At 30.9% G+C, this 17139-nt stretch overlaps 2 protein-coding genes across 3 annotated transcripts; both read left to right on the top strand.

Moving 5' to 3' along the window:
* Nucleotides 1–1404: 1404 nt before the first annotated feature.
* Nucleotides 1405–5989, top strand: LOC126833015 (uncharacterized). 2 transcript variants are annotated; one of them, XM_050564116.1, is made up of 8 exons: nucleotides 1405–1531; nucleotides 2184–2272; nucleotides 2558–2752; nucleotides 3137–3247; nucleotides 4123–4360; nucleotides 4830–5285; nucleotides 5362–5383; nucleotides 5555–5717. In XM_050564116.1, exons 1-8 carry the CDS (start codon nucleotides 1453–1455, stop codon nucleotides 5610–5612), a joined length of 1248 nt encoding a protein of 415 aa, XP_050420073.1. In that variant the 5' UTR covers nucleotides 1405–1452; the 3' UTR covers nucleotides 5613–5717. The 2 variants fall into 2 exon arrangements, with proteins under 2 accessions (XP_050420073.1, XP_050420071.1); XM_050564114.1 differs by lacking the exon at nucleotides 5362–5383 and having other exon boundaries at nucleotides 5555–5989.
* Nucleotides 5990–9275: 3286 nt separating this feature from the next.
* On the top strand, nucleotides 9276–16356 carry LOC126833014 (uncharacterized). The gene is made up of 7 exons (XM_050564113.1): nucleotides 9276–9439; nucleotides 10965–11053; nucleotides 11669–11863; nucleotides 12658–12768; nucleotides 13408–13645; nucleotides 14367–14822; nucleotides 15726–16356. The coding sequence occupies exons 1-7, from the start codon at nucleotides 9361–9363 to the stop codon at nucleotides 15890–15892; spliced, it is 1335 nt and encodes a 444-aa protein (XP_050420070.1). The 5' UTR covers nucleotides 9276–9360; the 3' UTR covers nucleotides 15893–16356.
* The last annotated feature ends 783 nt before the right edge of the window (nucleotides 16357–17139 follow it).

The raw sequence follows: 17139 nt of genomic DNA, 5'->3' as shown, positions 1-17139 counted from the left end.
TGTATCTGTAGACTCTTACTAGTACCTCCGCTGCACGGAAATACATAGGAACATGGATGTGTCTTAATATACAAATAAAGAACACTGGGACTTTTGGTACTTTGGTACTTCCATTAATAATCTCTTAACTGTAATCAACAAGTCCATACAATATGCTATTTACCATACATTTAATATTGTAAATTGTTATACTATAAGCTGAAGTGTCACAATACACTTTAAGTACTTATACGGAGGTAATACAAATTAAAAGAGTTACAAACTAGCCATTTTAAAATATAATATTAAATCATTGTAATTATAATCGTTCTAGTTATTATTCATATTATTAGTATAAAAACTGACCACACATATTGTGTACAAAATAAAATTATTTATCTAATATTATAACGATGTGGGCAATTTTTCTCAATTTTTATTGTTAGAATAATATTTTACTATTTACACACTAATTTAATCATTAGAATTGTAGTTTAGGTCGATGTTGGTTTATATTCTTTATAATCTGTTGGATTTTTACTATTTGCAGACCCGCATCGAAACGTTTGATTCTGATGAAATCACATTTTTTAAATTATTGTTTTTTCTATTACCTTCTTTTCTTATGTTGATATTAAAATTGAAAAAAATGTCATATTATGTCTTTTGGATAATTTTCCTTGATTATTTTATCTGTGGCTTCATAATCTCTATTTTTAGTCTAAAATATAGCTTATTATAGACTAAAAACACATATATATGATTTTACTTTCCACCACTAGAATAATCGGGTTGACCAAAAAAACATACGAATCATTAACATTTAATATTGCATAATGTAGTAATAATTCGATTATTTATTATTATAGCATTGTACACTTTTCCTTCGTGAGTGTAGTGGAAATTATAATGAAGAGTTCGCTCTTCACAAAAAGTTAGTCCACACATAAAGCTATTAGCACTATTTTATTTATGGCATTAACAACTAACATTGTTACAAATATAATATAAAGATTTTACCCGCCCCTAGTCTTTCGGAAAATAACAATTGTGTGTTACTCATGAAAATTGTATTATAGTCGTTTAAATAGCGCAGAATAATATTATTTTATTGTTAAAATGGAAAAGTAGGTAGGCTATTGCATTTATCAAAGTGTGCAGTTGAAAAATGTGTGAAAAAAAAACAATAAAAATGGAATGCGTAGTACCAAATTGTTTGAATATTGACTACTAGTGTCATTAATTATAACACCGGTTAGATAAAAAAATAATGGTAAATATGACAACTGAAGTCAAAGGGTTTTTTATTATACAACATGGAATACAAAAATAAATCAAATAAGTCATAAATTATAAAACAGCATTTATTTTTGCAGTCTCTCAAAACACCTGTATGCTATATAGCTGATATATAAACATCTATAGTAGATACCACTGTTGCATTCATGTTAACTGGTTAAAAATTAATAAAACATGTTGTTTAACTTAAGAGTATTAGGTGTGGTGCTAATGCACTGTATCCTATCGTTGGAAATCGCTGCAGATAACCTTGGTAAGATGAGTTTTTGTAAGCGATAAAAAAATAATCTTAAATTTTGTAAGATAAATTTGTATTAGGGGTTAAAATAGCATTTTCAATTTGTATCACAAATATTAAATACTGTACTTAGGCGTTCAAAAGAAGGAACACATTATAAAAGGTCTTAAAATATGTCCAGTAAAACGTTAACTAACAACAAAAATAAATTACAAAATATAAAATATTATAAGACATTATATTGTTACGTCATATTACAAGTATGATACATTGTTTTATAATTTTAAGATTTGCTCTACTAATAATAGCAAAATTGTTTTATTGAATTATTTTTTAACTTAATTATGGCACAATATAACTATTAAAAAGTAATCTAATATTTGTGGGAAATATTTTCTAGATATAGTACAGTATATAATATGTACAGTGAAGAACCTACAACATCGTTAACCCTTTTCCAAAAAAGGGGTTGAACGTTTTTTTTTAATTACATTAATATTTCAGGAATAGATTCGGTGAAAACAAAATTTTAAGTTATGGATATTTCATATAAAAGTACGTCTCTAATAAGTGCAATAAATAATACGTATGGGATAAACGCAAACGTTTCTCCGAATTTGAAAAGCTAGTTTAGTGTTTCCTCGTATATGAATTTTTTTTTTTTTAGGATGGGAATCTCCTTTTACAGAAAGAAGACAAGATAGAATACCTGCTTTATACGTAAAAGGAAGTCATTTCAATATCGGTTATAACACAGTAAGTGTATTACAAACGAATGACAAATAAGTCACTAACATAACGCATTGTGTTTGAGCTAAAAAACATTTTTTGCCATAAATGCAGTTAATTCATAGTTTCTCGACGATGGCTGTAATCCGATTTTACAATTGCAACTCTTATAATAAAGTACGGTTTTTACATGGCTTTTTGGCTTGAAATAAAAATCTTAAATTAAAAAGTAAAAAGTTCTTTTTACTGTAATATGTAAAATTGTACAGTGTGATATTAATCAGTTAGTGTAATTAATTTTTATTACTATAGGGTAAGGTGTTTGCTTCGATGATACAAGAATTTGTAGCAACTTACACGCCCTTACAGGGTTATTTGGATGCGTACAATACACCCGAAGGAAAGCTCATTTATGACGATGCTTTAACAATCACATTGGAAGTCTATCCTCAGTATGTGAGAGAACTTGAGGGCATTGCGATGGGCGCTAACGTTTCGTTTAATACGGTAATGAAGAATTAATTAAAATTTAAAAAAAAATTTAAATAGTATTACCTACTTAAAACTATAACCTATAACCAATATGTTAAGTTTTTTAAGTTGAAAAATATGTACATTTGTTATGTGTTTTTCTCGAGTTTAAAAGGGAAAGGATGAACTTTTCAAATTTTAGGTGCCTACAGTATCTTTTTAGTACGATTTCCGATCGAAAGACTTAGTACATGAAGAAATCGGTTCAGCGGCTACGGAACCGCTTGCTTCTTAATTGTAATTTTACTTAAAATTCCTAGTAAATGATAATACGAGTAACAAAATGTTTGCTATAGGTAACAATCATCAAACACCGAACACTCATAAAATTATGTAATATAAATTATACTTTATGTTAAGTTATTCCTTATGCAATTGGACGACACATTGACGCAAAACATGCCTAAATTTGACTATGATAAAGGGCCAATCGGATGTACATCAATATTAGTAAACCAACCCGAGTTTCAAGTAAGTCACATATCACTAATATATTATACTTTAAACGTTTGGAGAGAATTTTATTATCTAAGCCATCGTATGAGATAACCGGTTTGGTTTTAGTTCAGCAAAGTTGTAGAGTAATAGTAGGAAACAATATAAAATGCCCATAGATTTGAAAGATAATAAGGTAGAGTAATAAGAGAGGGTTAGAAATTGAGATAGAAGAGGCTTTTAAAATGCCGTTTGGACGCAAATGGGAGTGCTAAGAGGATATACGGAATGAGCATGGTGTCATAAAAAAATTTATTGAACATAGAAATTAATGTTGAGTATTAAATTACACAGATAAAAAAAAATAGAAATGAGAATTTTTACACGAAATTGTAAAAATAACGAGGTGAAATAAAATAACAATGAGTATATTTTAAGAGGAAATTAGGAAATTCATCCAAAAAATGTAGAAAAAACAAATTTAATATATTGAGAAGATTTGAGCATATTGAAAGAAGAAAAATGTAAAATAAAAAACAAACTAAAGAGTTGTCTGTACATGGATTTAGAGGTTGAGTTAAACCGAAGAAGAACGAAGAAAGATATGGAGGTTTGTGAAGTGAAAAAATAAATGGCAAAAGATAGAGATGAAAAATATTTTCAATAGCTACATAGAACATGCAAAATTGAATTGAATTATAGATCTGAGGATGTACTTATAGCAGAGTGGTTAAGATTATACATTTGTTATTGTCTGTTGTCCTTGCCGTCATTAAAATTATTTTGGCCCATTGAATTCGGAATTTCGCCCGTTTCTCGTGGCCAGTGTTTTCTGTCAGTCCAATGATTTGTTCCCAGGATTATCTATAATAGTATTGCTATGAAAACTAAAAGTGTATTTTATACCGCAGTGTCTGGTACATACCGAAGACGCGTTAACAGAAACGGTCGGTCATTTCTACCTGTTATCAGCTCATGTGATACCCGCTGAAGACGAAAAAGGCGGGTTGTTCGAAGCGAGGGAAGAGATATATGAAGCCATCACTTATGCAAGTCAACTACCCGGATACGCCAGTGCTCACACTTTCTGTGGAGTAGTGTTCTCGGTCAACACGATTTTCAATAGCAAGAACCTCGTAAACAGAATACGTGAGGAGAACCTTTAATGTATTTAATGCATAAAAATTACTGCAAAGACTCTGTTGATCACTTTTGGGTCAGTCGAGTGACAAATAAATGTAACATAATGCCTAAACTACTTCAAACCTTTCGTCGTTCCTGCAATAGGTGTTACACTTAGTCTGGCTTTCACATAATCATTCTGTAGTCTTCACTACACAGCCACTCCTCACATCGTTCTTAATATTCTCAATTTCGTAGTCTTTTATAATTTTTCATCAATACCCAACATGAAATTTTTTTTTAAATTAATCATGTGATGCCAACCGTTTGGTGTAACCTCTCCGTTACGCCGTATATGTGGGTATATGGGCGGCCCTATTTGGAGTTAGTGCAATTGATACTCTCTTAAGATGTTTTCGCCTACGTTGAACCAATTTAGAATTAACCTGTCCCCACCCAGACGATACTGTCGAGTCCATACTAATTTATTTTATAGCCCGCGGTTTTATCTCGAGAGCTTTGCTTTCGACCAGAGGTGACTTCGACGACATCATACGGATTCTAGAGTGTAGAGGAGGCGGTGCAGCCGACGGGTTCAACGTGAACTTGGCTTTCATCAATCCGTGGGTGACGGGCGGCGAGAGAGTATTCTTCCATATAGAAGTCACTCCAAACCCGTACGAACATAAATCAAACCTAAACGTTCATCCTTTCTTTCCGGGAGAAAACGGACTTCACATCAACAAACTTCTGTATTCGGATTACCCGGAGCTGCACGAGAGCGGTGTAAAAAGCTCCATAGTAAAGACCCGTCGGTATCGCAAACTCACCAAGAACAATCCTATCAAGAACCTGGCCGACGCGATCAGAGTCATAGGCGACAGAGACGATCGCGAAGGATACGCTATTTTCAGGGACAGCCCAAATGATTTTGTCAACACTATTATGTTGGGTAAGTGACTGATGACTATTGTTCAATAAATACTAATACAATTCCTGTTAATGCAAAGATATAAATGTTTTTACAATGAAGAACATGCCATTGTGCACGTAAAATTATTTCGCTTCTAATAGTTATATTTACTATAAGTAAAATTCTGAATTACTTAATTTCACCTTCATTGTTCCCTGTTTTGCTCCTAACACTTATGTGACTCTCATCCACTAAGACTAAATCAAACATGGCACCTATGAACTTTAACGTAAAATACTGTTTTTTAGGTATATTCGACTTCATCACGCTATCATGGATCATATGGACAAACGATCCGCAGACTAACAATCCCATTCTGCAGTTACCGTTAAACTTTACAGATCTAATCGATCCACCGCTAACACAATTTTGTACATGGCCTGTGGAGCCTTGGTGGCCATGTAATTTTTTTTAAATAATCCTATTTATATGTAATTGCTTGTATATTGTAATTAATAGTCACCCCGTTAGCCATGAAGGTCATATACATAAACAAATACCAGGGGCACTAAACTGTATTAAACTCCTCGCCAAAAAAAAATGCTGTATTCTTAAAATAACAATACACAAGCTTTATTCAGTACGCGTATATTATTTCCATTTTTCGTCATAATTTAACGCAAAACTATAATATTATTGTATATTAACAAACAATATGTACTTATCAAAATGTTTTTATTTTGTTTTGTATGTTATTAAATGATATTGGGATCAAATATATCTACGGTTTTTATTACACGTTGGATTTTTAAAATTTTAAATCAAATTAGTTATTTTTTATTAATTTCTAACAAACGTTCTTTTTTATTTAAAACTGAATGATTATAACTACGACTCGAATTTTTTTTTAAATGAGTTTAATATAACAACAAAGGTCAAAGTTATAATAATTTTAGTCATTTTAGAAACGTTTAAAGCAAAAACCTAGTATAAAGTAAGCGTAAGACAACCAATCAAACTTAAATAATCACCTTCAATCAAAAATTTAAATTAAAAAAAAAATGTTATTTTAGCTTTGATGCGGAACTGAGAAGGTAATGTTTATAGAGTGATGAATTTTTTTTCTCAACCCACTTCATATCTTCTTAACCACTGAACCGATTTCTTCGACTTTATTGATCGGAAATCGTACCTAAAAAGAAATGTATTGGGCCAACAATTTCAAAAATGCACACAATACATTTTGAAGTCATTAATTACAATGCTTTTATCGATTTTTGTATTTTCACCATTACAGATTTACACCCGGAGCGTTTATTTGAAAGTGATTTTATCACTATCAGTTGTAATAACAATCCGTCCCCACATGCCCCAACCTCACTTTACTCACTTTTTAAAATTTGTATTTTATTATTTTATTTTTTGATGTTAAATAGTTTTTTTTTTCATTATTAACATTCAATAAAATTAATTTGTAAATCTAAATGGAGAAGGAGTGACCTTTATACATTGTTGGCCTATTAACGAGGACTGCATGTCACGTTTTTTTTGGAGGTTTAATCACGTTAGGTATAATGAATTCATCCGGGTGGTGACAGCAATAACACATCATTGACTATCTTTTTTAACCACCAGTTATCAAGATAGCTATCCTTTATGGGTAAGAAGAAAGCGCACGGAATTTAAATATAATATCTTCATCAGGTATGTTCGTAAATGCCAGCACAGTAGGCCGGGGCCTATTGGGTCATAGCGAGTCTGTGCAGTCAACGAACTGTGGAAATAATTATTATAACCACTATTAGTTTAAACGTTTATTATAAACGTGTAATACGTGTATTGATTTTTTAGAGTTTGGTTTTGTATTTTTAACTATTTAACGATTAATTGAACATATTTTAGTGATACTAAATAAACAAGAAGACAAATATTGACTTTTTTAAATTAATACAGCCTAAACCACAAAGTTGTAATAACACCTGTATTTCCTCACATCGGAACATAATCAGAGTTTGGCAAAATATATTTTGACAAGAAAAAAAAACTAAAATTAATGTAATAACGTATTAGTTGACATAAAATATAATAATTAATTATTGATAAAAGAGTGAAAGGCGTTGTAGAGAGAGGAATTGGTCTCATTTATAAATGGATAAGGGAAATAACATTAAGAAACGGTGTTATAGAGCTGATAAAAAAAACAGAAAACTAACAAAAAAAAACCAGTACAGTGGGATCGGGGCATAGTGGAGACGGGGAGGTCACAGGTTTACAGGAATTTTTAAATCTGAAAGTGATAAAATCACTTTCGAAAAAACGCTTCGATGCAAATCGATAGTTAGTATTTTCAAGCCAGTACAGTCCAAACCAAGCACAGTATAAACCAGCAAAGTTAGAAAGTATTTAATTGACGTTCTGTATTTACAAATAAGCATCAAAGCGTTTATTTGAAAGTGATTTTATACAAGAGGACTAGTACAGTAGAGTATAGGTATAATGGAATCAAAGCAACGAGGGGACGGAGAGGTCACAGGTCTAGAGGAATTATTATAAAAAAAGTGATAAAATTGAATATGCTCTTTAGTCTATTTTTTTACAACACAATATTTGTAAACTGTTTAAATATGTACACAAATTTTGTACAACAATATTTTGCATTTAATTTGCAATGTACACTGTTCAGTAACGTTTCAACTTACTTGGAATTTATTATACCGTTGAGATTTACATGATCTCTTGTCGTGGTTTCCACAGCCTTCTGTGGAATATTTTGCTTAGATCTTTCAACGAAATTAAGCGCATTCTCAATAAAATTGATTTATTGTCATCAAATACCTACAGATACAACGAAAGTTTTAGCCTATTTGAATAAAGGGATTAAAAAAAAACAAATCGTTCGATACGAAATTTTAGTTTTTTTTTAATTTTTCTATACCAAATGTCAGTTTTAGTTCTCGTAAAATATTTGACCAGTGCATAATTTTTGGTGGGTGAAAGGGTTTAGGACGCCTCAACAAGTTGAAATTATTTGTTGAATTACGGGACTAAATTTACATTACAAATTGCAATATACACCAAAGCTGGAGATGCTATTAATTTTAGCTTAGCTGACATAAACAGCCGGTTATTTGATCAACTTTTATTTTGCATTACTGAATATTATGGCTACAAAAATCATTAAAATTGATTTATTTGCATTCGACTGACGCAAGAGCAGCAGTTGTTTAAACTATTTTATTTCGCTTTAAATTTTATATATGATATATGTACGCAATATGAAATTGTATTACATATGAATTATACATGGAATTATGTGTTATATTATAAAAAACATTTAACATTGTATAATTTATTATTGATTAGTCTATAATTAGCATTGCACACTTCTCCTTCGTAAGTGTAGTAAAAAATTATAAATATAGGTTTGAAAAGGTTCGGTTCCCAGAGAAAGCTATTCAGAGGCGCAAATACGGGGGGGCTAGGGTGGGCTTAGCCCCCCCCCAAAAAAATTTGAGTTATGCATACAATTTTGAAATACAAAAATATATTTACTTATATATATATATATATTTAAAAAATTTCCAGCCCCCCCAAGTTAAAAATTGAAATTGCGCCTATGAAGCTATTAGCACTATTTTATTTATGGCATTAACTACTAACATTGTTGCAAATATATAAAGACTTGACCTACCCCTAGTCTTTGTGGCAATAACAATTGTGTGTTACTCATACAAATTGTAATACAGTCGTTTAAACAGCATAAAATAATGTTATTATAAAAATGTGCAGATTAAAAATGTATAAAAAAAAGAAAAAAAAATGGAATGGAATGCGTAGTACCAAATTGTTTGTATATTGACTATGAGCGTTGTTTAGTGTCATTATTTAGTATTAGCTCGGTTTGATGAATAAGGACGGTAAATATGACAATAAAAGTCAACAAGTTTTTCATTACTCGCCATCGTATGGTAAAATAGATAACTAAATCAAATAAGCCATTAATTATATAATAGTAACTCTCAAAACACCTGTATGCCATACAGACCTTTATATAAACGTCCATAGTAGATACCATTATTGCATTGATGTTAACGGATTGAAAATATAACAAATCATGCTGTTTAACTTAAGATTAATAGGTTTGGCGCTATTGCACTATATGCTTTTACTGGAAATTGCTGCAGATAAACTTGGTAAGATAAATTTCTATAAACAATAACAATATAATCTTAAATTTTGTAAGATTATTTTGTATTAAATATTACTAAAAATAAAATTTTCATTTTGTATCACAAATATCAAATACTATGCTTAGGCGTTCAAAAGAAGAAACACATTATTTAATGTCTTCAAATATTTCTAAGAAAAATTACAAAAATATAATATAAATATACATACAATATGACATTATGTTATATTTCAAGTATAATACATTGTTATATAATTTTAAGTTTTGCTCTACTAATATTATTAATTTATTGAAATATTTTTGTAGAATTTAGTATTGATGTACAGTGAAAAACCTACAGCATCATTAACCCTTTTCCAAAAAAGGGGTTGAACATTTTTTTAATTTGGTTTTTTTATGTGTCGTTTTAATACTTTAAGGTTTCTGGAAAGAACAGTTATAATTTTGTTGTTCCTTTTTTAAAACTATTATAACTAATCATAAATTTATTTGACTATCATATCATTTTATCAAATTTGTCGGTGGCGTAAAACATATTTGTACAATAAATAAGAATAACAAATTTTTATAAAAAAATCGAGTCCAACCATTTATTTATTTTATTTAAAAAAAAAATTTAATTAGAATTTTTATGAAATATCAATTAGCGAGCAAATTTTCCCAGATATTGAATGGACTAATTAGTTTTTATTTACAACACTATTTCAGGAATAAATTCGGCAAAAACAAATATTGAAGGTATTAATTTTTCATATTAGAATATGGCTAGGATTAATGTAATATAAAATACCAGTCGTGGGATTAGGTCCAAAAAGTTCAATATGTGAATATGTAATTTTTCAAGAGGGCTAATAAAAGTGTATTCTAATATTTTTCAGCTTATAATTCGATACAAACGTAAAAAATATTTAAAAATTATAAGTTTTAAATTATATCAGTTATATCTCAACAATTAGTTAAGAACTTGGTAATTAAATAAGATTCATAAAACCAATCTTAGAATCAAATTGTTCTAGAGATTGAGCGTTTTGGTACAACAACTGAAAATAAAACATTAGATAGACCATTTTAGCAAAAGAAAATATTATACCAAAAAGATTTTTTTCTATAGCGGTAATACAAAAATAATGTATAATTTACAAAACACTCAAATATTTGTTAAATAGGACCAATTATTTTATTTGTTTAATACACAAAGAAATTTTCGTACTAAAAGTAAATAGATTATTTAAAGTTCTATCTAAGGTTTGCGATAATATTTTTTTTTTAATAATTATAGTCATATAGAACTTTTTTGCACTGCGAGAATCAAAGAAATTATTTTCTTTTATTCTTAATGTTTTGAGCTCCTTACTAGCAAGAAAAAAGCACGGTAAAATATATAGCCTAAAGGACAAAAAAAAAATTGAGTTTTACAAAAAAAACTCGCATAGAATCAAACATTTGATAAACGCAAAAGTTGCTCCGAATTCGAAAAGCTAGTTTAGTGTTTCCTCATACAAAGATTTGTGTTTTTTTTGTAATTTCAGAATGGGAACCTCCTCGTAAATACACAAGACAAGATAGAATACCTATGTTATATGTAAGAGGAAGTCATTTTGATGTTGGTCGTAACACAGTAAGTGTATTACAAACCGTCTAGTCTTGAAGTTGAAATTGTGTTGTTGACTTTACAAGATAAGACGATTACGTATTAATCAGTTGCACATACTTGCTATAAATAGACAGCCGCTAGCAATAGGTCACAAACATAACCGTTTTGTGTTTGAGCTAATAACATTTTTTGCCATAAATGCAGTTAATTCGTAGTTCAACGATAAACGTAATCTTACTAATAAGTAATAACTATGCCATCTAAATACACGACCTTAAAAACAATGTGGAACACTTAAATTGTTTACAAAAAGCTAACGTATACGTTCATTCTAGTTTTTTTTTTTTAAAAAAATTAGATTAGTAATTATGCCAACATGTACCGTTTTTATGATTGTTTTTGGCGTTAAAAAATAATCTTGATTAAAAAATCAATTGTGTTTCAAAAGAATTAGGTTTTTTTCAATCATTCTGTTGTTCAACAATAGTAAATAAGCCTAACCGTGATTATAGACTGTATTATTACCAACTGGGATGCAACGCACGTGTTATCTCCCATAGAATATTTTCCTTTTACCGTAATATTAAATTGTACAGTGTGATTTTATTAATGTTGTGTAATTTATGTTTATTACTATAGGGAACGGTGTTTGCTTCGATGATACAAGAATTTGTAGCAACTTACACGCCTTTACAGGGTTATTTGGACGCGTACAATACACCCGAAGGAAAGCGCATTTATGACGATGCTTTAACAATCACATTGAAAGTCTATCCTCAGTATGTGAGAGAACTTGAGGGCATTGCGATGGGCGCTAACGTTTCGTTTAATACGGTAATGAAGAATTAATTATAATTTAAAAAAAACATTTAAATAGTATTACCTACTTAAAACTATAACCTATAACCAATATGTTAAGTTTTTTAAGTTGAAAAATATGTACATTTGTTGTGTGTTTTTCTTGAGTTTAAAAGGGAAAGGATGAACTTTTCAAATTTTAGGTGCCTACAGTATCTTTTTAATACGATTTCCGATCGAAAGACTTAGTACATGAAGAAATCGGTTCAGCGGCTACGGAACCGCTTGCTTCTTAATTGTAATTTTACTTAAAATTCCTAGTCTATCCTCAGTATGTGAGAGAACTTGAGGGCATTGCGATGGGCGCTAACGTTTCGTTTAATGTGGTAATTTAGAGTTAATTAAAATGTAAATAAAAAATGGTATTACTTACTTAAAACTATAACCCTTAACCCATATGTTATGTTTTTTAAGTTAAAAGATATGTACATTTGTTATGTGTTTTTCTTGAGTTTGAAGGGGTAAGGAAGGAATAAGGATGAACTTTTTAAACTGTTGGCCCCTAAATTATCATTTAGTACGATTTCCTATCGAAAGATTAAGTACACGAAGAAATCGGTTTAGCGCCTAACCTGGCGGGATTAGAAATAAACCACCTGTCATTCTAAGAACAATGAATTATCAGTCCCACTTTGAAGCAAAATTTAATTGTAATTTTACCTAATTTTCCTTCGAAATGCTAACGCGAGTATCAAAAAGTTATTGGGATCAATAATTAAATACTAAACACTCATCAAATCCTGTAAATAAATTATACTTTTTTTGTTAAGCTATTCCTCATTCACTTGGACGACACATTGACGCAAAACATACCGAAATATTACCCTGATAAAGGACCAGTCGGATGCACATCAATATTAGTAAACCAACGCCCTTTTCAGGTAAGTCACAAAACAATAATACATTGTAATATTAAACGTTTGGTGAGTGATTTGAGATTGAAACGCAGTATGATAGATAATAGATTTGGTTTTAAGTTAGGAAAGTTGACGACCGAGCCGACCTTTTGTTTGTCACCTATAGTAAAGTTATAATAGAAAAAAGATAGACTAACTATAATTTTTACGCGGGGTATGGAATAGCACTTAGTTTCTTATCAATGATGGACAGTAAGGAGAAAAATATACCAGAAAAATGTCCTACGTCTTATCGAGGTCATGTACTAGGGAGTAATACATTTTGAGTTTGCGTAGGAATTACATAGGAAAGTCAAAGTCTCGATGCTTATAATATAGTGTCAGTAGAAGAAAGTTTTACCAGATTTTAAGAGTGGAATAATGCGATTGTAGGAAACGTTAAGAAAAATGTCAGCTTTAAAGAAGACGTAGTACGCGAGAAATATATTGGTTGAGGCCATAGCCTTGTTATTGTCTGTTCTTGCTATCTTCAAAATGAACTCGAGTCTTTGGAATCAACAATGTTTTTGTTTCTCGTGGCAAGGGTTGTTCGATTATGATTCGTTCCCTGGATTATCTATAATGGAATTGCAAATAAACCAAAACGTTTATTTTACACCGCAGTGTCTGGCTCACACCGAAGACGCGTTAATAGAAACGGTCGACCATTTCTATGTGATATCAGCTCATGTGATACCCGCTGAAGACGAAAAAGGCGGGTTGTTCGAAGCGAGGGAAGAGATATATGAAGCCGTCGTTTATGCAGGTCAACTACCCGGATACGCCAGCGCTCACACCTACTGCGAAGTGGTGTATTCGATCAACACGATTTTCAATAGCAAGAACCTCGTAAACAGAATACGTGAGAGAGCCTTTAATGTATTTAGTGTCGTATTAACTATTTTACCGCAAAACCACTCTAGCCCATTTTCTCTTGTCGTTCCTACCATAGGCCTCGAACTCAGTCTTTCTTTCATATACTCATTCTTTAGTCCTTACATTAAAATCACTCTTCACAACGTTTTCATCTCTCTTATCTCCGAACCCCATTGTGTGTTCTAATTCCTTACCCAATGCCAAATTGTCAATACGTCTTGCCAACTGTTTTATGTAACCTCTCTTTTACGACTCCCTATTTGGTGTTTGTTTATCCCATAAAACTCCCGCTACTTCAATTTTCAATTCATCCTGTCAGATTAATTCAATTAATTGTATCTACTACGTCTTTCTCGAATATTCTTCTTGAAGGCGGCTCCTAACTAACTACTTGAATACAATAAGCTAACCACCTACCCTCGTATTTCATGTTCGTGACATGCCCTATCCTATAGTTCAATATTTTATACCTTTCCATGTACTAACCCTTAGCGCTCTCTTCCTTTACGCGGATTGCCTCACTAACACAGTATGTTAGTATTTTCTTCCAAGCTTTGGAATTCGTTATTTTTTTTGTTAATTATTATGTTTAAAAACGCACACATTTTTAGAGATAAACGATTCGTGAAGTCTCTAAGAGGTTTGGTTGCACATTCAACATACGATGTATTCTAACCTAACCAGTCGTTAATAAATGTATTTTACAGCTCGCGTTTTTATCACGAGAGCTTTACTTTCGAACAGAGGTGACTTCGACGACATTAAACGGATTCTAGAGTGTGAAGGAGGCGGTACAGCCGATGGGTTCAACGTGAACTTGGCTTTCATCAATCCGTCGGTGACGGGCGGCGTGAGAGTATTCTTCCATATAGAAGTCACTCCAAACCCGTACGAACAGAAATCAAACGTAAGTATTCATCCTTTCTTTCCGGGAGAGAACGGACTTCACATCAACAAACTTCTGTACTCGGATTACCCGGAGCTGCAAGAGAGCGGTGTAAAAAGCTCGATAATAAAGACCCGTCGGTATCACAAACTCACTAAACACAATCCGATCAAGAATCTGGCAGACGTGATCAGAGTCATCGGTGACAGAGATTATAGCGAAGGAAGCCCGATATTTAGGGACAGCCCAAAAGATTTTGTCAACTCCATTATGTTGGGTAAGATATATCAACTGGTTATCAACCAACTGTTATTGTACGGAATGACATTTTTTTTTTTACAATATTGTCCAAACAGTTCGTTTAATGCATTATGGTCTTAAGTTTAACAGAGCTTCAAGGTTTCAATTACTTAATAATATTATTAAATCCATTTGACGTACACATTCAATTATCCTAATAAGAACCATTGTATTAAATAATCATATAGTAAATATAAATGTGTACGTACACAACAAAGCACTCGTGAAAAATATCGGTTTGCTCTAACCAGCGGACGTAGGATACAATCCAAGACGATTAAATGGCCATTACCTTTTAATCTTAATGAGACTATATCACAGTCAACGTGTTAGGCCACACTAGAATGATAATTAGCCAGTACCTCCAAATACGATTGTTAGTCGATAATATGGACTTAATCTAGCTATGATTAAAGAAATTAAGAACCTTAGAAATTAAAAATACTATATCAAAAAATAATTTATTATAGTTGCCCCAGCGGCTCTATTTAGAAGTGAACCGTAAAACGATTATTGTTCAAGTAGTTAGGTGACACTTCTAAATTAAACACACAAATCAATAAATACTTCGAAAACAATTATAATAAAATCACAAAAATTAAGTTTGATAAAACTTAATGACCATAAGAAGTAAAATAACGTAAAAGCAAATACAATAGTCCCTCACAGTATCAACTGGGAGAGTCCTTCCCGATATTCTTTTTCATTTGCCTCAAATTAGTGGCGCCGAATTCCATACTTTTCCAAAAGTTGTGCATTATATCTATAAAAGTTCAGGCTAAGGCCACTAAGTTTAAGAATTGCCCGACCATATTTTTAAGACATCGGCGCCTCTGAACATGGCACCTATGAACTTTAACGTAAAATACTATTTTTTTAGGTATATTCGACTTCATCACGCTATCATGGATCATATGGTCAAACGATCCTCAGACTAACAATCCCATTCTGCAGTTACCGTTAAACTTTACAGATCTGATCAACCCACCGCTAACACAACTTTGTACAAATCCCCTCAAGCCTTGGTGGCCAAGTGATTTTTTTTGAATAACCATATTTATATTTGATTTGCTTGTATCTTTTAGTTTATTATCATCTAATACCGGTTGAAAATGTTTAGTTATTTCTACTTATACTACAGTTATCATATTATTTTAAATTGTTTTTGTTAAAGAAATAATATAATATTTTTTGGTCATTTCTAAGGGTTTTCCTTTTTTTAAGTTAGTTTTTTACTTGAGGATAGTCTTAATAACAATGTTTAAAATTATAATTTTGATATTAAGCTACCTATGTAATGTCCAATCTATATGGACAATAATAGATAAATGCTTAACTGTACTCATATCAGTTATTTTTAATGGTGGATATAAGTATAATATTCTCTATGCTAAAACGAAAAATATTGTTATGGATAAAAGCTTAAACCCACATTAAATTACTGCAAACAATATTACTAGTTCGAAGAATTTTAACTGTCCTAGCTAAATGAAAAACGAAATTTCGACGAATTACGCATTTATTTTTTATTATTTGTATACTATATTATATAATATATGATAATATTGATTGTGCTTAATCGTGATTTTTGTTAAAAATGTCGACGATATTACAGAAACGCCTATACTAATGGTAATATTAAAAAAAAATGCACTTATCATAACATTTTTACACAAGTGTTTTAAGTGTTGTCTTTTCTGTGAATTTCTGAAATCGTAGTACCGCAGTAACGTCGTGATTTGTTTATATTTTATAGTAGGTATACGAATTATTGTTTACTGTACTGTTGTTTGGTTTAGATACAACAATGAAATAAAAACCTATAACGAAATTTAATTTACTTGATTTACACTGTGCTTTGTCATAACTTTATTATCTTCTTACTCTACTGATTTACACTATCTTCGGTTTAGATCGTGGTGTACTTGAGAGTTCATCTTAGGGGGGGGGGGGCGTTGCGTATACAGTATACTTAGTAAATAAGTATATTTTAACGAGATACAAGTTGTATTTTAAATAATTTTAAAATTTAAAATTAATTAATTTAATATATTGTACCAATAGAGCATCCTAAATGTCTCATTGGAAGCTCGGTAGAACTTTACATATCACCCTGTATTTGCATACTAGAAAAGTGTGGCTTGTTTATTAAGGTAGAATTTCAATAAATCCAAACAATGCATAATATTATGTTAAACCAATTTTATTAAATTCTCCAAATACATTACACATTATGTTCTCTTTTACAAATGATAGAATAACATAAATTCCAAATAACAATATTAATCATACAT

This window comes from Adelges cooleyi, unplaced genomic scaffold, assembly GCF_023614345.1.
Source record: "Adelges cooleyi isolate 19-005CV unplaced genomic scaffold, UGA_ACOO_1.1 ACOO_flye_CR_arks_rails_tigmint_CR_PRNA_168, whole genome shotgun sequence".
NCBI lineage: Eukaryota > Metazoa > Arthropoda > Insecta > Hemiptera > Adelgidae > Adelges > Adelges cooleyi.
This window is presented reverse-complemented; position numbering and strand designations above follow the sequence as displayed.